The 25,759-nt window shown below is 51.5% G+C and overlaps 1 protein-coding gene across 3 annotated transcripts in view; it reads right to left on the bottom strand.

Moving 5' to 3' along the window:
* The window catches only part of RYR1 (ryanodine receptor 1), a gene marked incomplete at its 5' end in the record, with an annotated part of 117,246 nt that extends 97,341 nt beyond the window's left edge, over nucleotides 1-19,905 (bottom strand). For all 3 annotated transcript variants that reach the window (XM_079723525.1, XM_079723527.1, XM_079723526.1), the window contains 18 exons: nucleotides 227-468; nucleotides 948-1,081; nucleotides 1,894-2,012; nucleotides 2,099-2,194; nucleotides 2,277-2,412; nucleotides 6,171-6,366; nucleotides 6,818-6,939; nucleotides 8,999-9,163; nucleotides 9,303-9,459; nucleotides 9,968-10,042; nucleotides 10,195-10,288; nucleotides 11,452-11,545; nucleotides 12,070-12,182; nucleotides 12,522-12,600; nucleotides 12,690-12,764; nucleotides 13,804-13,908; nucleotides 15,018-15,137; nucleotides 19,858-19,905. In XM_079723525.1, the coding sequence (XP_079579651.1) occupies nucleotides 227-468; nucleotides 948-1,081; nucleotides 1,894-2,012; nucleotides 2,099-2,194; nucleotides 2,277-2,412; nucleotides 6,171-6,366; nucleotides 6,818-6,939; nucleotides 8,999-9,163; nucleotides 9,303-9,459; nucleotides 9,968-10,042; nucleotides 10,195-10,288; nucleotides 11,452-11,545; nucleotides 12,070-12,182; nucleotides 12,522-12,600; nucleotides 12,690-12,764; nucleotides 13,804-13,908; nucleotides 15,018-15,137; nucleotides 19,858-19,905 (2,170 nt within the window). The remainder of the gene's footprint in view (nucleotides 1-226; nucleotides 469-947; nucleotides 1,082-1,893; nucleotides 2,013-2,098; nucleotides 2,195-2,276; nucleotides 2,413-6,170; nucleotides 6,367-6,817; nucleotides 6,940-8,998; nucleotides 9,164-9,302; nucleotides 9,460-9,967; nucleotides 10,043-10,194; nucleotides 10,289-11,451; nucleotides 11,546-12,069; nucleotides 12,183-12,521; nucleotides 12,601-12,689; nucleotides 12,765-13,803; nucleotides 13,909-15,017; nucleotides 15,138-19,857) is intronic.
* Between the last annotated feature and the right edge of the window lie 5,854 nt (nucleotides 19,906-25,759).

Here is a 25,759-nt window from a genome sequence, read left to right as displayed (position 1 = left end):
ATCTCTAGGGTCAGAGATCTGACATCCTCTGGGGTCAGAGTTCTGGAGGCTATGAAGAAACAGGTTCTGAAAGCTCTAGTGTTAGGGTCTTGGGAAATGAGGAGTAAGGGGTCAAAGTTAGCCTGTTTGGGGGTCAGGATCCCAAGAACCCCAAGGCATGTGGTGAGAGCCTAGAAACCCTGGGTCAGTGGTCAGGGTTGAGGGTCCCCTAGAAGGGTCCAGGTACCTGTCCAGAGATGTAGCCCATCAAAGCCGTAGGAATAGAGGTCATCGCCGACCCCGTTGCCGCCCCAGCCCTCGCCGCCCCCAGGGTACGGGCTGTAGCCTTCAGTGAGGGCCCAGCCCACCCGCAGGTGGGTGGCCTGAGCTGTCAGGAATGGAGCCACCTCGTCCACCATCACCTCAAAGTACCATTTGAGGTACTGCGTGGAGCCCTCTGCTCGGCCCACAAAAATGTTGGGGCGGATGCTGTAGGAGAGACAGGACAGGAGAGGAGGATGAAGGAGAGATGGAGAGGAGACCCAGGCTAGTGGGGGGTGGGAGAGGAAGGGAGAAAGACAAAGATATACATACACAAGAGAAACAGAAAAGCAGAGACACAGAAACAGAGAGAGAAAGCAGAGACAGAGACGGACAGAGAGGCATCAAAGGATAGAGAAGAGAGAGATGGGAGAGAGACCGGGAAAAAGAGATGGAGGAGAGATAGAGACAGACAGATGAAGACAAAAAGAGCAAACACAGAAAGAAAGAAAGAGGGAGGAAGAGACAGAGGCAGAAATGGAGCAGGGAGAGAGGACAAGAGGAATGAGAAGCCAGGGATGAGCTGGGGACAGCTGTGGGGACGGGGGTGGGAGATGGAGGAAGGCCCACCCACCTGGGTGTGGAGTCTGAGTCAGGGAGGGGATTGAGAGGTTCTGAGTTCTGGGGTCAGGGGTTAGGGGCCAGACCTGGTGACAAAGTTGATGAGGTTTGTCTGCAGCAGAAGCTCGCGGCCAGGGAGCAAGTTCTCAGTAATGAGATCTTGGTTGGAGCGCACGGCCACGCCATTGCACACACACAGGGAACACAGCACATCCAGCACCTGGAGGTCAAGGTCAGAGGTCAGGGTGTGAGGGCACCTGGGCGGGGTGGGGGCGGGTGTTGTCCATGGAAGACCCAGAGTGGGAAACCAGAAGGATGATATGCCAGGATGGGAGATAGAGCTTTTGACTGAGAAGAGATGGTGAAAGTGGGAGGTCAGGGGTCACAGAGAGAGATCGGAGTCAAAGAGAAACATCAGGCAAGAGGCGGGGGCCGTATGAGTTGGGATAAGACATCAGCAATGTAAGAAAAGAGAGACTGAGGAATTCCCTGGCGGTCCAGTGGTTAGGACTCTGAGCTTCCCTGGGTTCGATTGTTGGTTGGGGAACTAAGATCCCGCAAGCCACATGGCTTGGCCAAAAAAAAGACTGGGGTAAGAAGTCAGAAGTCAGTGGGAAGAGTGAAAGGGTCGGTCAGGGAGAGAGCACAGGGATAAAGATGAGGTTTAGATCAGTGGAGGTTGCAAACTTGCGTCTTCAGGGGCCAGGAAGATAATGTAAATACGTGAAGTGGTTAGAAATAATTCAGTGGGAACCAGTAGCACTTGGGGCAAACTGGAGAGTGTCTATGCAGCCCCCCTAAAGGCTACAAAATTAGAAATTGAAAAAATACTTCCAAGAGCTAATGAAGCACATCTGTGGCCCAGAACCCATTTAAGAACCATGAGTTTGAGACCTTTGTGTTGAGATGGAAGCTTGTGGTAGAGGAGTCCAGGTAAGAGATAAGATGGGGAAATGGGGGCAATTCGAGGGCCATGGGGAAAGGTCAGGGTTCAGAATTCAGGGGATAAGAGGTCAGGGATGAGAGGCCAACCTTGTGGTTCCTCCCATGCTTGTCCAGGAGGGAGATGATGGACTTGATGTGGTTCTCCTGGATGATGTTCAGGACCTCGGGACTCTCAATCAGGACACAGTACAGCACCTCCAGGATCCCTGCACAGGGATCAGAGTGAGAGGTGAAGTGGCTGCAGCCCTCCCGTCCCCGCAAGTCCCCATCCCCTCCACCTGGGTTCTCCTACCTGAGGAGGCCTCCAGCCGATCCAGCTTGCTGACCAGCCAATCCAGGTTGTTGGAGAAGAGGGCACAGTTGGCACGATTGCCACGGATCAGAGAGGCTGAGGGTGGAGAGAGGGGTCAGACCCAGTAGGAGTGGGAACCCCGGGTGCTCTAGGCGGAGTCAAGTCTGGGGCTCCTCACCCAGGATTTCATAGAGCAGGTTCACAATCTCTTTCCAGGACTCGGCTGCTTCCTCCCCGGCAAATTCGGCAAAGTGGGCAGCGGTGGTGTAAACATTTAGGCGGTCGATGCAGTTCAGGACCAGGGAGAGCATCCCCTGGGGTAGAGAAAACAGGGGGTTTCATCACAGGAATCCCAGGCCCTCCCTTCCTTGCCTTTCTTGGACTTGTTAATTCATATTCCTTCAACAACTAGTGAAGGGGTGTCCCCAGATCAAAACCAGAGCCATCTGTGTGCACCCTCACTCCCAACTCCCTCCTCTCCTCCTCGGCTCTCCAGACCTGGCCTTGTCCCACTCTGCCTCTGTCCCCAACATAATACACCCCTATTAACATCAGGACTGAATCTGTGTTTCTCCTTCCAGTATTTTCTTTCCTTCTTTTCCACCTCCAAGGACCCTACTCCTGGTCCCATTGGCCCAGGTCACTCTCCACACCAACCATCAGAGAGATTTTTGCCTTCTGTCTCTTTTTTTTTTAAAAACATTTTAACCTTTTGTCTTCTTTTATTTTGAAGTATAACAGACATACAGAAAAGCACATAAAACATATACAGTCTAGGGCTTCCCTGGTGGCGCAGTGGTTGGGAGTCCGCCTGCCGATGCAGGGGACATGGGTTTGTGCCCCTGTCCAGGAGGATCCCACATGCTGCAGAGCGGCTGGGCCCGTGAGCCATGGCTGCTAAGCCTGCGCGTCCGGAGCCCGTGCTCCGCAATGGGAGAGGCCACAGCAGTGAGAGGCCCGCGTACCGCAAAATATATATATATATATATAGTATATTCTTGCTTTTCGTAGTAGTTAGGTTCTGTAAAGTCGCCGTGAGCACTGAGTGAATCCTGAGAACCAAGGCTCCCAGGGGAAACACAGGGGGTTTCTCTGAGTCTCTGAGCACAACATTTTCATCAATCAATCAATACACACTCTCGTTTTATGTGCGTTTCTGTTTAAAGACACTAATTTAATAGATGTTGTTGATTCATTAACATTAAACTCACAACCAACAGCACTGTAACTCATACTTCAGTGAAGCTTTTCTTTAGCACATATTTTCTCAGTAAGGCACTTCACAGCCTTCTTTCACTTAGGAACACTAGACAGCACTTCGCCACTGTGCTTAGAGGCCATTTTAATCAGTGAAATTAACAAAAAGCACAAAAATGTGAAAAGCGTGGTACTAAATACACCACGAAAAGGACACTTGCTTACAGGTGAGAGTTGAAATAACAAGGCAGATCGTCTCCTTGTTCAACCTCAACTGGAAACACAGCATCAAATGACTTAAATTTTTTCCCTCTCTGCACATGTCCACAAATGACTACAAATATTCTGCAAGCATCGATTTGGAGGTTACAAATAAATTTTAGCAAGTAGGCATATTTGCAAATACAGAATCTGAAAATAATAAAGATCAAATGTATATGGTTTAACAAATAAATATGAAAGAACACTTGTGTAACCATGACCCAGGTCAAGAAAGAGAGCATTGCTAGCCTCCCAGAAGTCACCTCGATGCCCCTCCTGTTACACAACCCTCTCTGCTAGGGATAACCGTTATCCTGACTTTTATGGAAATTCTTTCCTTGTTTTTCTATTTTTACTACCTATGCATGCATTCATAAACAGTCTAGTAAAATTTTGCCTGTTTTTGAACTTGAGATGTACAGTAAGTATTCTTTTGCACATGGATTCTTTTGCTCAACATTACCTAAAAAAAATTTTTTTTTCTGTTTATTTATTTGGCCGAACTGAGCAGCTTGCAGGATCTCAGTTCCCCGACTAGGGATCGAACCGAGACCTTGGCAGTGAAAGTGCTGAGTCCCAACCACTTGACCACCAGGGAATTCTCTCAATATTACACTTTAAGATTAAGAGCATTGTTTCATGGGGTTGTCATTTGTTCATTTTCATTGCTGAGTAGTATCCATAGCCATCATACAGACATGCCACATTTGTGGATTTATTCCAGTGGTGGTGGACAACTGGGCTGCTATGATAATTGTTGTATCTATATCCTGGGCCCATAGTAAGAGATGCAGTGCATCGTGGTAAAGAACCAGTTGGAGTCACACACAGTGGCTCTGCCCCTAACTCGTTGTGACTTTCAAAGACCTAACCCTTCTGTGGCTCCCAAACGGCAAGTCCTCACCATGGCCTGGCCTCTGTCACCTCTCTGTGCTCGTCGCCTCCCACTCTTCCCCTAGCTCACCCAGTTCCAGTCATCCCGGGCTCCTTGCTATTCTGGAAGCTGCCAGGCACACTCCCACTTCATGGTCCGTGTACTTGCTCTATCTCCCCTCTGTCCCTCCCTCAGGTGTACATATGGCTGCCTCTCTTCATTCAGGTGACCCTCCCTGACTACTGTATTTTAAACTGCAACAACCCCAGCACTCCCTACCGCTGCCCTGCTTTTTTAAAAAAGTATTTATTTATTTATTTGGCTGCGTAGGGTCTTAGTTGCGGGACCTAGTTGCAGGATCTTTGTTGTAGCACACAGGATCTTTCGTTGTGGCATGTGGGCTTCTCTTTAGTTGTGGCGTGCGGGCTCCAGAGCGCACAGGCTCAGTAGTTACGCCACGTGAGCTCTAGAGCGCACAGGCTTAGTTGCCCCGCGGCATGTGGGATCTCAGTTCCCCCACCAGGGATCGAACCCGCGTCCCCTGCTTTGGAAGGCGGATTCTTAACCACTGGACTACCAGAGAAGTCCCTGCCCTACTTTGTTTTTCTCCTTATCATCATCTAATATACCACATAATCCTCCTATTTTATTGCTCATTTATCCTCCCACCCCACGTCAATTCCATAAGGACAGGGATTTTTGTCTGTTTTCTTGACAGCTATATCCCCCCGGGTATATTTGTTCAGCAATGGCTGTTATTTAATCTCTCTGCGCTTCAGTGACCCACCTGTAATATGGGAATTACAATCCCCCATGGGGTTATGGGGAGGATGTCAGGTATATAACACACAGTAAGGGCTAAATTCAAAGTAACAATAACCACTGACACTTATATAGCATCCACTATGTGCCGTTACTGTTCTAAACACTTTGCGTATACTAATCCCACTCCATTAGTAAGTTTTGTTGCTGTTACTATCATCATTTCTAGGTCTGCCACCCCCATCACAATGGGAGCCCCTGGAGAGGAGCGGGGCCAACTTGGAAGACTTTAAATGAACATGCTCCCCAATCACCCTGAGGAGACATCAGACCCGGGACCTTTGTGCAGCCCCAGTTTTCCACCCCTCTCGGCCCCTCACACTCAGACTCCGTGCTGAGCAGAGCCCACCACGTCTCCTCTCATAACACACAGAACCCCAGCCTCTGACCCAAGCTGAGGCCGCGCCCTACACTATCCTCCCACCCAAAAGCCCACCTCTCTGGCCCTGCCCCCCACCATGCCCCACTCTGGTTCTATCCTCCCATGCCTTAGGCCCTACCGCTACAGACACCGCCCCCTGAGTCTAGTAGCTCAGCCTCGGACTTCTTCCCAGGCCTTGCCTCCACTGGCTTGCCTTGGCCCAGAGCTTACCCTCACCCCGCCCCGTCCTCCCAGGAGAGGGAACAAGTCCTGCTCCCGCCTTCAGGCTCCGGTTCCACCTTGCTCTCACAGGCCCCGCCCCTCACCAAAGCCTCGCCCACCAACTCACTCCGGACCCGCTTCACGGCTCCGCCCCCTCGCGTGCCCCCTACGACCCGCCTCCCCGCCCTGTTCACCCAGGCCAAGAACTTCTTCCTGCCCCTCCACCTGCCCCGCCCCCTCTCAGACCACTGCTTCCCCGGGTCCGGCAGGCTCCGCCCCTCGGAAGGCCCCGCCCCCGCGCCCACAGACCCCGCCCTCCCGGGCCGCGGCCTCACCTCCTCCTGGAAGAGGCTCTGGCGGTTGCGCAGGCTGCGCAGCTTGCCCTGCTTCTCCTCATGCTGCAGCTCCTCGGAGGGTGGCTCGAAGTAGCCGATGAGGTCCTGCAGGCTCAGGATGATGCCCTCGAGAGGCAGTGCTGTGCCAGCCGGAGACCCCGAGCCCCTCGGCTTTCCGCTGAAGCTGTCCAGGCCCCTGCGGAGACCGTGCACTTATCAGTGAGGGTCCGGGAACACTGTGAGGGTCCCGCCCCCACCCACCCCCGGTCCCTGCCAGACTCCCACAGTCACACCTATTTAACAGAGAGAGAGAGTGAGACGCAGAGAGAGAAGGGCATTGATTGGCCCGAGGTGACCCAGTGGCCAAGGGCAGAGCTGGGCCTGGGACCCACGCCTGTGTAGGGACAGGTCATGAAAGCAGAGGTCAGGGCTTAGGGAGATCCAGGGTCGAGAGTGTCAGGGGTGTGAAGTCAAAGTCATAGCTGTCGAGGTCAGATTAGGGGTCAAGTATGTAGAGGTCAGGAGTTTGTGTATGTAAGAGGTGTGAATGTCAGAGGTAGAGATTAAATGGTCAGGCGCATGAACACCAGGAGCGTGGGGTCAAGGTGTGGCCTGGCCCCCGGGGCAGAGCGGGCCGGGTGGCTCACTTGATGAAGTGGTTGTAGAGGCCGCCAGTGCTATAGATCATGCGGGCGGCCTGGGACTCCTCCTGCTGACAGCGGGTCAGTGACAGCGCGTCGTCCATGTGGCCTTCCTGGTGCAGAATGGCCTGACAGTGGTGGGAGAGAGACGTCAGGAGGGGGCTCAGCCAGCCAGGGCCATGCTCCCCAGACCTCCACCCAGACTCTAGCCCCCAAATTGCCCCCATCCTCTACGGAATCTCTCTGCCAGCTCCGCCCCCAGTCCCTCTTCATCTGTCCCTGTGTCTTTCATTCTCAACCCCTCTCTCTTTTTCCCCCCTCTAGGTCTCTCCTCTCACTCTCTGTCTCTATCCTCTGTGTTTCTGTCTGTCTTTGTCTCTCTATCTCTGTCTCTCTCATGCCTATCCCATGCTCTTTCTCTCCTTCTCTGTCTCTATGTCCATCTCTCTCTCTACCTCTGTCTTTCCTTTTTTTTTTAAACATCTTTATTGGAGTATAATTGCTTTACAATGGTGTGTTAGTTTCTGCTTTATAACAAAGTGAATCAGTTATACATATACATATGCTCCCATATCTCTTCCCTCTTGCGTCTCCCTCCCTCCCACCCTCCCTATCTCACCCCTCTAGGTGGTCACAAAGCACCGAGCTGATCTCCCTGTGCTATGCGGCTGCTTCCCACTAGCTATCTATTCTCTGTCTTTCTTTCTCTCTTTCTCTGTCCCTCTTTGATTCTCCCTGTCTCTCCCTCTCTGTCTCTATCTTGTCTTTCTCCAGGCCAGACCCTGTCCATTTGTATCTACTACTGACTTAACATCCCCCCACCAGAAAGCTCTAATGGCACCCCAAACTTAACATGTCCCAGACAGAACGCCTGAACACCTTTCTGGGAGGTGAGACCATTATGGCTGCCGGCTTTCCCCTGAGCTGACCTCCCCAGGACCCCATCCAGTCCAGCAGCTGTAAATACCATCCACCTGCTGACGACTCCCACATTGCCCTCTCTGGCCCAGGCCCGTCTCTACATCCTCTGCTCTTGTATCCAACTTCAGCCTCATTTTTCACAAACAGGTGCCGCCCTAGTCTTCTCACTGATTCACTCAGCAAGTCTATTGAGTGGCTCTGTTCTAGGCATTGGGGCCCGTCCTCCTGAGCTGATACTTGGCTGTCCCTGACTCAGTTAATGGCACTTCCCTCCTTCCAGCTGCTCAGGGCAAAAACGGACAAAAATCATGGTCTCATCCTCAGTCCCTCTCCCTCACCCTGATCTCCAATCTGTCAGAAAATCCTGTTGGCTCTGCCCTCAGAATCCAACCAGACTCTGCCCCCTTTCCCCGCTCCACAGTCCCCACCCTGGTGCTGTCCACTGTCATCCTCCACCTGTGCCAGTGCAGCCCTGCCCTGGTCTTCCTTCTCCAGCTCTGCCCACCCCCGTAGTCTGTTCCCATAAGCAGCTCAGGAGCCCTGTGAACCTGAATCAGGTCACCCCTCCCACCGTGCCCTGGCCTGCTCGAGACTATCTTGTGGCTCCATCTCATCCAGAGTAAAAGCCAGGACCCTCCCCAGTGGCCCACAAGGCTCTACCTGATCCCTTCCCGTCCCCTCTCTGTCCTCATCTCCCACGACTCACCCCTCGCTCACTCTCCTCAGGCCAAACTAGATCTCCTTTCAGTGACTGCAACAGACCAACCTCATCCCAACTTCAGGGCCTTTGCACGTGCTGTTCCCTCTGTCAAAAGTAGCTTTCTCACTGTTTGGTTGTAAAACTGTGAACTTCATTAGAGAGGGTTTAGTCACAGTGTCTGAGCACAGGGAAGGCAGGGAACAGGTCTGTATAGCTCAGCTATTTGTCCACACAGACATCCACAACAACTGGGGTACTCAATAATTGGTTGAATGTTATTCTCAGTCTGTTATTATTCATCTTTTTCTCTCCACCTCTGTCTTTCTTATTTCTGTCTCTCTGTCTCTATCTTTCTCTATTTGTCTGTCCCCATGTCTGTCTATACTTCTCTCTCTTCATATATGTATTCTTTCTTTTTTCCTGTCTCTCTCAATCTCAGTGTCTCTCTCAGTCTTTGTCTTTCTCTCAATCCCAACCTCAGACTCCTAAAGGCTCAAGCATCATCACCCCCAGTCCCCTTCCTGCCCCAGCCTGTACCCCACCCCTTCCCTCTGCCAGGTGCCCACCTTCTTCTTGAGCACGCCGAGCCGCAGGGCCTTGGGGTCCGGGGCAGCATAGGTGAGCCACAGACCTGAGGCCACGTGCTGCACAAAGCACAGTGACTCCCCATATTTGATTTCAGGGGGGCCCATGCCCTCCACATCCCGCTTGGGGGCTGTATCCAGCTTCTCCTACAGGGGCAGGGGACAGAGGTCAGCCTCCTCTGCTTGTGCATTTAATGGGGGAGCCCCCCAAGAGACTGCAGAGTGGTGGGGGGCCGGGGCGGGATTTGGGGCTCCAGCTGAGGGAGGGTATCCTGACCCCACCGACCTTGGAGACTCGGAAGCAGAAGGAAGTGGCCTTGGTGTGGGCCTTGCTGGCGTCAACTACCACTAGGCCCTGGTCCTCAAGGAGTGCCAAGTACCGCCCGGTGGTGACATGCCGGATGCGGAGTGGCTGGCCCCAGCGCAGGTGGCTCCCACTCCAGCTGCAGAGGGTGAGGACGAGGGAGAGGTCAGAGGCCCCCCCAGTTCTCCCATGGACACCATAGTCTTGGTTGAAACCTCCTCAAGCCCTCAGCCCTGTCCCAGGGTGCCCAAATCTTCCTTGGAGCCCTCAAATCCTTCTTAGGACCCCCAGCCTTCCTTTAAGAACCCCAATCTTCTCTCAGGCCCTCACCACTTCCTCAGGGCTGCCCAGATGATTTCGGTGTCTCCAGTTTTCCCAGATCTGTCATTTTCTCCCCTCCTTTCCCCACAATTTCACTCGAGACCCTGATCTCTCCCTCAGGAACCTCCACTACCCCCGAGACCTCTTTTTCCTCCAGCATTCTAGGACCCTGGGGACCTTTATCGCTCTCTTAGGCTCCCCAGATTTTCCCTCAAAACCCTCCAGTCTCTTCCTCAGTTCTTCCTTCAAGACACTCTTCTCCTCCCAGGGCCCCCAGGAACCCCTAGCCCCTCCCCCAGCCTGCCTCCTCTGCCCCTGACCCCTACCTGATTCTCAGGGGCTCCAGTCTCCAGAGGGAGCGGGCGTGGGTGCACACAGATCCCCCTTCATAGTAGACAAGTCTGGGTACATGGAAGAGAGTGAGGCCAAGAGTTCAGGCTCCAGCCCCGCAGAATCTGATCCCTAATCCTAGGGTTCCAGGCCCCCCTAGCCAACCTTTGCCATCCCCCTTCTGGCCCAAAGACACCAGACCCTCTTGTCCCCAAGCCCAGACCTGCGCTGGTCGTCACTGTCAGCAGGGGAAATGGTCAGACATTCATCCATGTGTCCATGAAAGAGGCGGAGGACGTGGCCCCCGGTCACATAGCCTGGACAGGAGCAAAGGAAAGTGGTCATTGGGAAGCTGGAGCCCCAGAAAGGCCTGGGAGCCATAGTGGAGTTTGCAGGCCCTGCTTCTGCCCTGTGGGAAGCTGGGGGCTGGGTTTGGGGGTCTGCAGATGGAGATCTGAGTTTCAGGGTACAAAGTGGTAGTCTGAGATTTGGGCTCAGATTGAGGCCTGAAGTAGGGGCATGAGATTTGGGGTCTGAGGTTGGGGATCTAATGTTGAGGGTCTGGGTGTGCAGGGCTGAGGTTGGGAGGTTTGTGGGTCTGGGGTTTAAAGGTCTCAGTTTGGATTTTCGAGGTTGGCTTCAGAGAATGTCATTAGAGATTTGGGTCTAATGTTCCCTGATTCTGAGGTTTGAGTTCCAGGGCTTGATATGGGGGTCTGGGTTTAGAGGTATGATGGTTGGGTCTGAAGTCAGGGTCTGAATTTTGAGTGTTATTTTGGAGGTCTGAGGCTGGTATCTGAGGTTTGAGGTCTGAGGTTTGGAAGGCTTAGCTCTGGGGTCTGAGTCTGGGGAGATGTGAGCTTTGTAGCAGTTAGAAGTTGGTGGGTCTGAGTTTCGGGGTCTGAGATTAAGGCCTGAGTTTCGAGATCTGTGGCTTGCATCTCAGCTTGGGTCTGGCTTAGGGCTCTGAGGTTTGGGGTGTGAGAATTGGGTTCAAAGTTTTGGGTTCATGCTTTAGGGTCTCAGCATGGGGGTCTGCAAGCTGGGAGATGATTTTGGAGGTTTGAGGTTAAAGTTGGAGGTGTGAAGTTGATTGGCTGAGGTTTGGGGTCTGAATTAGGGTTCTTAGTTTGGGGATCTGAGTTTGAATTTGGGGGGCTGAGGTCACATGTGCTTGTCATCTGAGGCTTGGGGTCTGAGGGATAAGCTACAAATTCGATGTTCTAAGCTTTGGGTCTGAGTTTAGGGGTCTGACCTCCAGGACCTGAGTTTGGCATGTGAGCCTTGGGGTCTGAATTAGGAGTCTGATACTGAGTTTTACGTTTCAAGGTCTGAGCTCTAGGGTTCCAGACTGGTGGTCAGTTGGAGATCTAAGTGTGAGGGTCATAATTTGGAGATCTTGGTTTGGGGTCTGAGGGGCAATGCTGAAGGTCTGTTTTGGGGGGTCTTAGGTTAGGGGTCAGAGGTCTGGGGTCCTCACCCTCTTCGCAGCCGGAGCAGATGGGGTTCATGTTCCACAGTGTCTGCATGAAGGAGGCGTCAACCTGGAGCTCCCCACTGGCCGTCGACAGGTGCTGTGGGCAACCAGGATGTGGTGGTCAGAGATAATGGGGGGTGAGCAATAGTTCCAGAGTGAGTCAGAAACCAAGGGTGGAAGCCAGGAAACCGGCAGACAGGAGACCAAAAATTAGAGGTCACAGATCAAGAAACCGAGATCGGGCTTCCCTGGTGGCGCAGTGGTTGAGAGTCCGCCTGCCGATGCAGGGGACGGGTTCGTGCCCCGGTCGGGGAAGATCCCACATGCCGCGGAGCGGCTGGGCCCGTGGGCCATGGCCGCTGAGCCTGCGCGTCCAGAGCCTGTGCTCCGCAACGGGAGAGGCCACAGCAGTGAGAGGCCCGCGTACCGCAAAAAAAAAGAAACCGAGATCAAGTCAGGAAATGGGGCGCCAGAAACCAGAAACTGGATGGAAACTGGAAATTGGGAGTCAGGACGTTGGGGCCAGAGACCAGGCAAACCAATGAGGAGGAGATGGGGTGGATCCCGTGTGCCCGCAGCCCCGGGGGCAGTAGGAGCTGTGGTGAGGAAGGTGCTACTCACCAGGTAGCGCTCAGAGGAGACGCTGACGAGGATGAGGTCATCCCCAACTCGGACCTTCTCTCCTTCCGACCTCTGCTTGGAGGCCGGGTGTGTGGTCCACCAACAGGCCTCTCCTATGGGTGGGGGCGGGGTGAGGGCTGCCCAGAACGCTCTTCCCCAGGGCATTCCCAGCCATGGAGCCTCCCAAGCCCTCCGTCCCAAGCTCTCCTCTTAACTGCCCCCAACTCTCTGCCTCACAGTCCCCCGTTCCTGTCCTCAGACTCTCTGCCTGCTTGCCCGCGTCTCTCTGTCCAGAATGTGTTCATCCACACCCCCAGACTCTCAGCCCCAAAGCCCCCCATCTTTGCCCCTGGAACATCCCCATGCCCGCTCCCGGGGTTCTGCAGACCTTCTGCATCCCAACTCCCTGCCTGCGGCGTCCCCATCATAGCCCCTCCCTCCAGCCCCTGCACCTATTGCATCCTCCTGCAGTCCCACGTCGAAGGCCAGCTTGTCAGTCATGGAGCGGGAGGTGGTGAGGCAGCTCAGGTACTAGGGTTGTAGGGGGGAGTCAGCCACCTGGCAGGCGTTGCACTCCCTGGCCCCTGCCCCCGGCCCCGGCCCCTCCCGGATGCACTTACCATGCCGCTGTGCGAGTGCCGGAGCAGGATGGCATGGCCATACAGGAGTGTCCTGTGTCCCCCACCCTGGGACGACTGCAGGGGGCAGGGGAGGACACAGAGTGAGAATAGATCCCCCTGAAACACCTGGCCTATCTCAGGTGGGAATACACTTCCCAGAAGACACCATGCTCAGGCCTGGATGCGAAGAAGCCTCGGCTCAGACCCACAACAGAGTCTCTGCCTCAGTTTCCCTGCTTCCAGGGGAAGCAAGGTCTGTGTCTCTGAGAAGCCTGTGGATGGGGTGTTTTCTGTTCCCCAGAGCCCACTCTGTCCTTCAACCTGTTAACCAGGCCCCAAAGTCATTCAGGGGGCTGAACCCCTCTTCCAGAGGTTCAGATACCTGGGGTCACTCAGGGAAGCCCCCGTGTCTTGTGTTCCACGGACTTTAGCCCCCTCTGCTCTCACCTGTCATAACACAGCTGTGCACCGGTACTGTCCTACCCGTTGTGAAACATTGGGACATCACCCTCAGGGGCCTGCCCTGTGCTGCCACACACCCCCGGGCCCAAGGAGACTCTGTGCCTCTTGGGAGCGGGTGGGTACACCCAGCACTCGATGGCGTCATGCTCCCCATCCCAGCTCTCACATGCCCATGCTCTGAGGGGGCCATGTGATGGGGCCACGTGATCACATGGTGGACCCACTCCTGGACCGGAGGGGGCTCACACTTGGGATGGAGGGAGGTGATGAGGGGAGAGGTCCCATGCGGAGAAGAGCTAGGAGGGTCGGAGGAAAGGATGGAAAAGAGGAGAAAGGAGCAGGTGGGAGAACAGGGGCTCAAAAGCCCCCACCCCCTTCCTTCCTGCCTGGCCTGTTCTGGGTTCCACAGACCCTGACAACTGGGGTGGGGAAGACCCCCCAGCCCCTGTGTGCAGGGTGTGGACCCAAGAGGCCCACTTGGGGTCAGGAGAGGTGGCAAGGACAGATGACACCCAAGGCCAGACCTACCCACTTATCCAAATTGAGGGCCTGTGGGGGGCGGGGCAGAGAGAGGAAGAAGAACAGATGGTAAATGACCCCCAGGTCCTCCCACCCGTCCCTGCCACCCATCCCACCTGGGTGGGAGCCTCACCTCCACGCCGGCCTCCAAGGTGTTGGCCAGCATCTCCTGCAGGGCTCGGACGGACAGGGACTGCTCCAGGACGAAGCAACAGATGGCCAGATCGGGGGGCACATTCTGGGGGGTGGGGAGATGTGAATGGGGGACCTGAAGGCTCCAGAGTGCTGGTGCATGCCCTGCCCCTAGTCTAAATACCTACACCCCTTAGAGACCCAGACCCGACCCCAACCCTCCAAGAAGCCCTGCCCTCTGCCTCCCGCTTCAAACACCCTGAATTCGCACCAACATCCCAGAAGACACCTCTGCTCTGCCTCCTCCCTCACACCCCTGTACCCCACCCGAACCTCACAGAAGTTTCCACAGCACACCTAATCCCATAGGAAGCCTCAGCCCCTGTCAGACGCATTCCACCCATCCGACTCCAGGAGCCCCCTCCTTGCCCTCCCGGCAGAAAACGCAAATCTCTCCAACCCCAAAGGAAGCCCCAGCTCCCGCTGTCACGAGCAGACAGTCCCAGCTCCTGCCCTGTCCTTCAGACACCTGTGAACACTGCTTCAAAGTCCCAGGGGCAAGGCCCCACCTCCCACCTCCTGCCTCAGGCTGCCACCCAGGCACCTCAAGCACTTAGACACCCTCCCCCTTGGACCCAAGACTCTCTGCCCACCTCAGGCCCTGGGCCTCCTCCCCCATCAAACTCCAGATCTCCTCCCTCTCCCAGCCTCCACCCCATCCCCCCAGGTCACCTCCTCCCTCGGAGCCTGAGTTCACCTCAGCCTCAGACCCCAGGCTCCCTCCCCCTCTCAGCCTCCAACCCCCTCCCCAGTCAGCCCCCTGCGGGCACCCCCTGACCCTCCAGGCTGTTTTGCTTTGGATTGAAGACTCTCTGCCCCCTCAGACACCTGCCCCTCCCTCCTCAGACCTCCACCTCCACCCACCTCAGACCCCTGCCCCTTTTCCCCGTAAGCCCCCTCCCATTTTCTCTCCTATCAGCACCCCCTTCAGATCCCCTCTTCTTTGAACTCAAGACTTTCTATCTCCTTAGACCCCCTCCCTCTACCCCCAGGACCCCAGCTCCCCTCCTCAGACCTCCAGCCCCCTTTCCCTCTTAGCCCCCATCCCTATTCCCCCTCCCGTCAGCATCCCCTCTCCAGACTCCCAGACCCCTCTTCTTGGGGCCCCAGGCTCTCTGCCCCTCAGACCCCCTCTTCCTTCCGTCCTGCACAGACCTGGGCATTGCTGGTGGGCTCCAGGAAGCAGAGGCGGTTGCCGAAGCCCTCGGCGGCCAGGCAGAGCTTGAGCTGCTCCTTGAGCACCATGGCGCTGCACTGCAGGACCATCTCGTCGTCCTGGGGACAGGCAGAGGGTCAGGGTGGGCGCCCGCATCCCACCCGCATCCCACAGACACTGTACCATGGGCCACCCACCTAGCCCTTTCTCCTCGTGAAAAAGATGTGACTAATAATAGCCACCCTCGCCACTTATCAAGTAGGGGCCCATGTTGAGCACTGTACATGCTTCTAACATCCCCATGAGATCCAAGCCAGTGGCATCCCCACGTTAAAATGGGGAAACTAAGGCTCAATGAGGGGACATGGCTTGTCCAAGGCCACATGGCTGATAAGAGAAGCAGCTGGGATCTGAACCCCAGTCCAACTGACTGCAGAGGACTCCCAGGTGGGGGTCCACAAGGTGAGTCACTGGAGGGTGGAAGATATGAGCGCCTCAAGTTAAATGGCTTTTAAGTTCAGCCTTATCTAATTATTCTTTTGTGTGTTATTTTCATAGTAGCTATCGTTTAAAGAGTGCTGTCTAATGACTCCTGAATGCACTGCCAGAGTCTGGACTGGATCCTGGATGGAGGGGAAATGCCATAAAACATGGTATAGAGACAAGTGGTGAAAGGTGAAACAGACTGTGAATTAGATGATGGTATCATAGCCATACGAAATCTCCTGATTTTGATAACTGTGCTGTGGTTTTGTGAGAGACATCCCTTGCTTTTTTAGGAAACAGACACTGAAGGATTTAGGGGTTAAGGGTATCATGTCCACAGCTTACTCTCAAACAGCTTAGGAAAAAAATAGGGAGAGAGAGGGAGGGAGAGATGGAGGGAATGATAAAGCAGACATGCTACATCCTAACATTTGGGAGAAATGACTGAAGGCCACATGGGAGTTCTCTGAGCTAACCTTGCAACTTTTCTCTAAGTTTGAAATAATCTCGAGGGTATAAATTAAAATTTTAAGTAAAATAAACAACCTTCTGTGGTAAGTCCTAGTATGTAAACCTGTGGAAACAGATGCCTAGAGAGGTGAAGTGATTTGCCTGAGGTCACACAGCCGGCGCAGCTTGTGGGATCTTAGTTTCCCTTGTGGGGTCTTAGTTTCCCGACCAGGGATCGAACCCGCACCCCCTGCAGTGGAACTGTGGGGTCTTAAACACTGGACCACCAGGGAAGTCCCAATATGCCACTTTTAGAACATTAGACCACCTCTTGATATGTTAGTAGAATAGCCCATATTACATTCATAACTAATATAAATGTATGTGGGGGCTTGCTGAACATTTTTACTGATAGAGATTTCAATCAAAATTGATGGAAAAAAAAAAACAGATGGAGACCGCAGTGTTTAACCACAGTTAAGACAGTGATTATTCCATTTTACTGCAAAGGAAACAGGTTCAAGGAGGCTAGGCGTTCTGCCTGAAGTCACACAGACTCCAGCCCTTCCAGCAAATCCTGGGCTTCACCCCACACAGGCAGCCCTCATTCTTTCTATCAGCCTGGGAGGAGGGAGAGAGATTCATCCTGTTGGCCGGAGGCCCCAGGACTGCTCTGTCCTATTACCCCCAACCCCGACATCTTGGCATATGCTGTGTATTCACAGGGATCATACAGCTTGCATTTATTAAGCACATACTCTCTGCTAGACCTCATGCTCAGGGCTTTACATTCACCTAATAGACACTGATTAAGCATCTGCTATGTGCCAGGCACTGATCTAGGCACTGGATATAGAGCAGCGAATACAGCAGACAAATTCCCTGTCCTTGTGGAGCTGACATCCTTGTGGGGGGAAATGCAATGAACAGGTGAATCAATTTATAATGTTAATTTCAGGGATAAGTGTTATGGAAAAAATAACCCAGCGTGATGTAAGAGTTTGGGGTAGAGATGACATCAGTGAGGGGGGTGAAGTGACAGCCTCTCCAAGGAGGTGACATTTGAGCTGAGCCTTGTCTGAATAACAAGAAGGAATCAGGCCCGATCATCTCTGGAGGAAGAAAGTTCCCGGAAGAGGAGTCTGCCTGTGCAAAGGCCTGGGGCCGTGGGTATTCAGAAAAAGCAAGGGAGACAGCCTGGCGCTGCTGCCATCAGGAGCAAGGGAGAAAGTGGGAGGAGACAAGCCCAGAGAGATATTTGCATGGGCCCATTGAATCCTTATGGTACATATTTTTGTCCCCATTTTCCAGATTGGGAAATTGAGGCTCAGAGAGAAAAATAAAAATCACTTGCCCAAAGTTAGGAAGCAGGCAAATGGCAAAACCAAGATATATATAAACCAGGGACAGGGAGCCTAATCCCTACACCAATGGTTCTCTTACTTTCTCCTGCATCAGAATGAAGGGGGGTAGCCTGGTTAAAAATGCGACTTCTTGCTGCCCCAGTCTCCCCCTCAACACCAAGAGCCTGATTCAGTAGATCTGGGGTCAGCAGGGAATCTGGACCATTAACCAGCCCCCAGGAGGTTTTGACATGGGCCATGCTTTGAGGAACCCCAGCCTGGGCAGGGCTGGATGTCGCCACCCATCAAAAGGAAATGAAATGAAGTTGGGGGCCATGCCCATCATGCTTAAAAAGTGAAATAAAAGTAGAGCAAGAACAGAAAATAGCAGCATGCCCCTTGTGTTCTAAGGGCTACTTACATTTCATGAAACTTGTTTCAGTTAAAAATAGTTGTGTGTGAATGCACCTAATTTGAGCATAATAGCATGAATTGGAGGCAACCCAAATGTCCATCAGCAGGTGAACTGATAAACGAATTGTAGCGTATTCACACAATGGAATACTACTTAGCAACAAGAAGAAATTAATTCTTGATACACACTACATGGATTAATGTCAAAAATGTTACAGTGTACAAAAGAAGCAGGACAAATGAGCATATATTTTATATGAAACACTAGTTAGTGACTTATGGAATCTATGGTAACATAAAGCAGAAGGGCAGGGTGATTACTGCAAAGAGCCAAAGGGAACTTTCTGGGGTAAAGAAAATGTTCTATTGATTATGATAGTGGTTACATGGGTGTGTACAGCTTGTCAACTGTAACACCTAAAAGGGGTACAATTTATTGCATGTCAATTATAGCTCAATAAAGTTGACTTTTTATAACGTATGTGAATATATGCATGTACTGGGTTGCAATATAAAATATATTTCTTACCAGTGGTATGAGATCCAAAAAGTTTGAGAAAACCACCACATAACCTCAGTAAAGTTCAGGAAAATGGACCCAGTCTGGGGCCAAGAGATGCCAAGGCCAGGCCTCTAGAATCCAACACTGGCTAGCCAGGCAAGTCTGAACCCAGTTTTCCTCTTATGAAAGCAGGAGGGCTGGCCCCCAGGGGCATCCAGAGATGACACTTCCTGGCCTTAACCTTGGTCAGTGACTCCCACTCAGGCCTCGGTTTCCCTCAAAACTCCCAGGGAGATAAAGATAGGGCCCTACCTCAGAAGATAGGGCAGCAAGGATATAATTAGATGCCTCAGGAGGCTGAGGCCCTGGGCATGGGGCTGACGTAGAGTGGCTGCTCAGGGGCTCAAGGCCATGGCCACGGTCTTATTAGGGCTGGAGAGGAGCGGAGAGCCCAACCCATGGTGTCTGCTAAGGGACTGGAGCCAGTGCAAGAGTCTAGGGTGAAGCTAGGCCTCCTCCCATGGCTGAATGTCCAGCTGTCCCTATCCTTCACTACCAGCCCCAGCTGCCCGTTCCTCCCTCCCAGGAAACCAGAGCCGGCTCACCAGGGTCCTATTCTGGGGCCGGAATGCTGTGTCAGCATTTCCCAGGGCCTGGAGGGGGTGGGGAGGGGCTAGTGCAGGATCAGCGGACCTGGCCCAGAAGAGAGAATATCCCCTCCCATATTCACAACCCCACACCCGGTAGAACCACTGGGAGGGAAAAGTGGGAGGGACTTCAAGATGGGCAGCCCCTCCCCCCCATCCTCTCCCTGTCCCCTGCCCAGGCCCCAGAAAAGCAGACTATTCTGGGAGGGACACCTGTTGTTCCAATTCCCATCCCTGCCCCCCGCCAGCCGAGGGTCAGAGATGCAGAGAGAGACAGAGTTGAAGACACAGTGAGAAACACAGAGGGCCTGAAGCCGAAGAACAAAGCCAGAGACACAGACAGGGAGACAGAGGTGGAAAGAGACAGAGACACAGACAACCCAAAGAGACAGATAGGGAGAGACACCACCCAGAGACCATTAGCAGCCATATCTGACCCTCCTCTCCAAAATCAAGTGGGGAAAGAAAGAAGACCCAGAAACAGGGGCACCCTCAGGAGACCCTCAAGGGCTGGGAGTTCAAAGGAGTTGTGTCCTTCAGCCCACCACAGCCCTCTTCCCAAGAATTTAAATAGGTCAGAGTCTGGAGCAAAAAGAGAATTAGGGCTAAGTGGGGGGTGGGGGAGGGGGACAGCTAAATTAAGCTCTGGAATTAGAACCACCTTCCCCAAGTGCCTGCTTCCAGAGTGGTGGGAGGGGGTGCTCTCTCAGCGGCCCCCTTCTCTGGGACAAATCGCTAGTGTCAGAAGAGAGGGTGGAGGAGGGAGGATCCTCCTCCCCATTCTGTAGTCCCAGATTCTGCTAATTCTCTGACGAGAAAGATGGGGGAGACTAAGAGAGACAGAAACGGAGAAAGACGGAGTGACAGTCACCCAAAGGGACAGAGGAGAGACCCCAGAGTCTCAGAGACCACCAGCAATCAGGACAAAGACATCGGAGACGGAGAGACACTCAGACCAGAGAGATAGTCCCAGAGGCTCCAACACAGAGATACGCACCGTCCGCAGAAACTGGACTTCATCCTCGCCCTCTCCTCCGTCACCCATGATGCCGAGGCCAGAGGTGCTGGGGTTGAGGTCGGTGACTAAGAGGAGGGGGCCGAAGGCTGGACGGGTGGGCTGGGGGCGAGTTGGGGTCGGAGACCTCTGGGGACGCTAGAGGCATCCGCGGCGTAGATGGAACTGCGTGGAGGACTCGTGTGCTGGACAGAGCTGGGAGGAGGTCCCCGCCCCCGGGTCCCCATTGGAGCAGGACGGCCAAGGCCACGCCCCCTTGACGGAGCCCCGCCTACAAACCCCAAACCTTGGCCAAAGGTGCGCTTGGGGTGGGGGGCTTAGGGGAGTGTCTTTAAGGCAGCTACCCTCTCTCCCCCTTCGCGATAAGGAAGGTGCCATCATTCTCCTATTTCACAGAGAGCAAACTGAGGCTCTGAATGGGGAAGCCCCTGCTTGATGTCATACAGCAGAGAGGGGATGTGCACTAGGTCTCCTGGCTTTACAAAGCACCATTCACAGTGATTAAAAATATGGACTCTGAGACAGACTGGATCCAAATCCCTGTCTTGCCACTCCTTTGTGTGACCTTGAACAAGTCACTTCGCCTCTCTGTGCCTCAGTTTCCTCAACTGGTAAGGAGGATATTAATAGTACCTACCTCATAGGGCTGCTGCAAGGATTAAATTAGATTATTTGCAGCACTGAAAACTGTACCAATACAGATGCAGCCACTATGGAAAACAGTATGGAAGTGTCTCAAAAAAATAAAAATAAAAATAGAACTACCGTACGACCCAGCAATTCCACTCCTGGGTATGTATCCGAAAAAAAAAAAAAAAAAACCCCAAACACTAATTCAAATAGATACATGCACCAAATATTCATAGCAGCATTGTTTACAATTGCCAAGAGGTGGAAGCATCCTAAATATCCATCAACAGATGAATGTATAAAGAAGATGTGGTATATATATACAATGGAATACTACTCATTAAAAAAGAACGAAATTTTGCCCTTTGCAGCAACATGGATGGACTTGGAGGGCATTATGCTGAGTGAAATAAGTCAGACAGAGAAAGACAAATACTGTATGATATCACTTATATGTGGAATCTAAAAAATACAACAAACTAGTGAATATAACAGAAAAGAAGCAGATTCACAGATATAGAGAACAAATTAGTGGTTACCAGTGGGGGCGGGGAAGGAGCCATAAAGGGGAAGGGGAGTGGGAGGTACAAACTACTGGGAGTAAGATAGGCTCAAGGACATGCTGTACAACACGGGGAATATAGCCAATATTTTGTAATAGCTGTAAATGAAAAGTAACCTTTAAAAATTGTATTTAAAAACTACCTATACAGGGCTTCCCTGGTGGCGCAGTGGTTAAGAATCCACCTGCCAATGCAGGGGACATGGGTTTGAGCCCTGGTCCAGGAAGATTCCACATGCCACGGGGCAACTAAGCCCATGAGCCATAACAACTGAGCCTGCGCTCTAGAGCCCGTGCTCCGCAACAAGAGAAGCCACCGCAATGAGAAGCCCGTGCACCGCAAAGAAGAGTAGACCCTGCTCACCGCAACTAGAGGAAGCCTGCGTGGAGCAACAAAGGCCCAACGCAGCCCAAAATAAATAAATAAAATAATAATAATTTTTAAAACTACCTATACATAGAAAATGTTAAGTAAGTGTTGCTAGTGTCATCATGGTCTTCGTCATCATCATCATTATTATAAAAACTTATGAGGCAGGAGTAATAGGCATAGTATCTACTATCTACAGTCTTTTGTGTGCCTGTCACATTTCAGGCTCTGGGCTATGACCTTTTCACTGTACCTCATTAGTTCTCACAACGATCCTGCTATTATTTACATTGTTGGAAATAAAAATGTGTGGTCCTTGCCACGTATGGTTTTAAGGACACAACCTGAATAAACGAGGTACAGCCGCCCCCCCCACCAATATCTGTGGGTTTCCCATTTGCAGATTCAACCAACTGCAGATTAAAAACAAAAATTTTTTTAATTCCAGAAATTTCCAAAAAGCAAAACTTGAATTTGCCACAGGCCCGCAACTATTTCCATAGCATTTGCATTGTGTGTACAACTATTTCCATAACATTTACATTGTGTGTACAACTATTTCCATAGCATTTACATTGTAATAGGTATTATAAGTAATCTAAAGATGATGTAAATTTTACCAGAGGATGTGCATAGGTTAATGCAAATACTACACCATTTTATATAAGGGACTTGAGCATCCACAGATTTTGGTATCCAAGGGGGTCCTGGAACCAAACCCCTATGGATGCTGAGGGATGACTGTAGTTCTCACAGTAATCTTGTGAAGTCAGTACTTGTATGGTGCCCGTTTTCCAGATGAGGAAAGCTGAGCACAGAGAGGTGAAGTAACTCGCCCAAGGTCACACAGAGGCTGAGCCAGGGATTTGAACCCAGAGCCAGTGTTCTTAACCATTCCACTATACTGTCTCTATATTTGCATAAAATCTCCCAGTTACAACAAAAAGCCACGTCACCAGGGCCAGGCTACATCCCCCCAGAATTCTAATCCTCTGTGTCCCCAGGGGCTGCCTGAGCCAATGAGGGCCACTAGCTGGGCCACCCTTATGCAGATGAGCACCCTGGGCTTTGTAAGTAAGGGAGCACTGAGAGGGGCAACCAGCTCCTTCCTGTTCCTGGCCACCTGGGGGGAGGGGGGGCTGGAAAAGGCTTGGGATCTGGGGAGCTGGGGCAAAGGGCCTCTGCAGTTCCCTAAAACTGGCAGCTCTGGGGACTAGAAGCCCAACACAGGATGCCACACACACCTGGACCTCCTGCCAGGCAGGTAGCTTCATGCCTCTAGGCCTCAGTTTCCTCATCTGTCAACTAGACTAATTTAGGACAGTCCCCACCTCTCGGGGTTGTGGAGAAGATTCCATGAGGAAACCGATTAGCCCCTACCACATGGTAACTGATTGATACAGGTATCTATTAAAATTATTATTGGGACTTCCCTGGTGCTCCAGTGGTTAGAATTCCATGCTTCCACTGCAGGGGGCATGGGTTCGATCCCTGGTTGGGGAGCTAAATTCCCACATGCCATGCGGTGTGGCCAAAAAAACAATTATTAACATGTAATGGTATCTAATAAGTTAAACAAAACAATATCTTGCAGTTCAGTAAAATTATACATAAAATGTTAAGGTATAATAGATTGCTATGTGTTACACAGTTAAATATTGATTTATTGATACAACTGTAATGGCACATATGTTTGCACCATATTATTAGATTATATAATGTGTAATTATATAATTAGCTATTTAGGCTAATATAATTATGTAACACAACTATATGTTTATCTGTCATACACTATATAATGCACACTTGTATATCAAATATGAAGTTTTCCCTCAGAGTTGTATATATAACAGAAAATTATTCTGTGTCATTGTGCATTACATCATAAGATATTAATAGCGTTTCCTTTTTCTGTCAGTCATCATTATGTGTTTTAGGACCTACCCATGTTGCTCTGTGGACACCTGGTCTGTGGCCATGGGGGGTTTGCAGGCCTCCCTGGTGACTGTCCCCTTCTGTTTATTCCCCCTCCCGCCTGCAGAGGTGACACCCAGGCTGCCCCCACCTCCCCCAAAATAATATTGCAGTGAATGTCCTCGTATATGTCCCCACGTGGAACTGAGGGAGAAGGTCTCGGTATGCACACCCAGGAGCTAACCGTGGTGTCACAGCTCCACGCACATATTTAATTTGACTGCAGTGCCAAGCGGTCCTCAGCAAGGGCTGTCCCCTATCAGTACATAAGGGCTCCTCCGTCCCCAAGGCCCCAACCTCCACTTGGCATTTTCCCAACTTCTAATTTTTGCCAGACAAATAGGATGACTCACTGTCGTTTCAATTTACACTTCCCTGATCTCCTACCAATAATTTCTAGCACCTTCTCAGGTGCCTGTCAAGAGAGTTTTGGGGTCTCCTCCTCACCCTCATCCTCTTTGCCCATTTTTCTATCAGAGCGGCTGTCTTTTTCTCTTGCTGACTTGCAGCTGTCCCTTTTCCATTCTAGATATTAATCTCTCCTTGATTTTAAACTTTCTCTTTTTTTTTTTTTTGGCCACACCACGAGTCATGCAGGATCTTAGTTCCCCTGACCAGGGCTCAAACCCGTGCCCCCTGCAGTGGAAGCTCGGAGTCTTAACCACTGGACCGCCAGGGAAGTCCCGATTTTACACACTTTAAATACTGTTTTTCCTCTCTGTCATCTGACATTTGTTCCATGGTGTCCTCATTAAAAGAAATCTTTATTTGTATGTTATCAAATGCATCCTGTTTCTGCCTCATGAGTTTTTGTGGTTTGCTTCAGCAGTCTTTTCCTTTGCGGTTGTTGGTGTTATTGTTGGTACTAACCATCCCCGAGGCCCAGGAGGGCGGCACACGTTTCTACCAGTGCCAGGGACCTTTGCCCGTCTCCCTCTCTGAGGCTTCTCTGAGTCCTGGGGGCCTGGAGACACTCTCCCACTATAAGCTGGGCTCAGCCAGGGCTGTTACATCACCTCTTGTAAAGCAGGTGCCGAGGAGATAGGCTGAGAGTCAGACAGACAGCACATCACAGAGAGCACTCTTGAGATCAAAGGAGAGAGAAGAGAAAAGGCAGGTGGAGGAAAACATGGAGAGGGCCTGCAACCATACGGCATGGCAGGGAATGGAAAAGCTAAAGAGAATGGGCTCTGTGCTCGTCTAAATGTTCTGGCCTGAAAAAAAAATCCATGGTGACTTCTTTCGGTGCAAAAATAGACTTCAAAAAGAGCTTTGGTTGAATGGACTCACTTACTAGGCTTGGCAGAATCATACTAAATACTGTGACCATTAATCCACTCTCGGGTATCTACCCTACAGAACTGCACACCACAGTGTTCACCGAAAGTCATGGGCTAGAATAACAGCAGCAGCATTATTCACAGCAGCCCCAAACTAGAAACAACTCAAATGTCCATCACAGGAAAATCAATCAATAAATCATGGACTAATCACATGATGGAAGACTGTACAACAACCAAAGGAATGAGCTACAGCTAAATATAACATGGAAGAATCACAAAGACATGATGTTGAATGAAAGAAGCCAGGGACTTCCCTGGTGGTCCAGTGGCTAAGACTCCGCACTTCCAGTGCAGGGGGCCTGGGTTCGATCCCTGGTCAGGGAACTAGATCCCACATGTATGTCGCAACTAAGAGTTCGCATACTGCAATAAACGATCCTGCATGCCACCGCTAAAGATCCTGCACAGCGCAACTAAGACCTGGAGCAGCCTAAATAAATAAATAATTAAAAAAAAAAAAAAGAAGCCAGACAGATAGTTGTTTCCATTTATATACAGCTCAAAACCAGGCAAAACTACGCTGTTAGAAATCAGGTTACTGGTAACTTTTGGGAGATAGCACTGGGAAGGAACACAAGGGGGCTTATGGGGAATGGAAATGTTCTATTTCTTGATTTGTGTGAATGTCACAGGGGCATATTCGGTTTGTCACCATTCAACAACCTAAACACTTATGATTTGACTCTTTTTTGTACTTCAATTTAAAAATGTGTCAAAAAAATATGTCAAGCATGACACATTTAGGTAAGTGAAAACAAGCATGCATACTCAAAAGAAAAGTCTGTGTTTCTATGAGCATGTGTCTATGTACTTAAAAGCAGAGCCAACAGATCAGATGAAACCCAACCATGTATGATATTGGTCACCCCTGCCTAACAGGGACAGTGGGATGGGGAGGGGGCTCCCCAAGGGTTAACTTCTATCTGCAATGTTTTTATACTAAGATAACAGTCTTTAAGATTATGTGAGGACTTCCCTGGTGACACAGTGGTTAAGAATCCGCCT

This window comes from Hyperoodon ampullatus, assembly GCF_949752795.1.
Source record: "Hyperoodon ampullatus genome assembly, chromosome: 18".
Lineage (NCBI taxonomy): Eukaryota > Metazoa > Chordata > Mammalia > Artiodactyla > Ziphiidae > Hyperoodon > Hyperoodon ampullatus.
The sequence above is the reverse complement of the archived record's forward strand: the minus strand, read 5'-3'. Positions and strand labels throughout refer to the sequence as shown.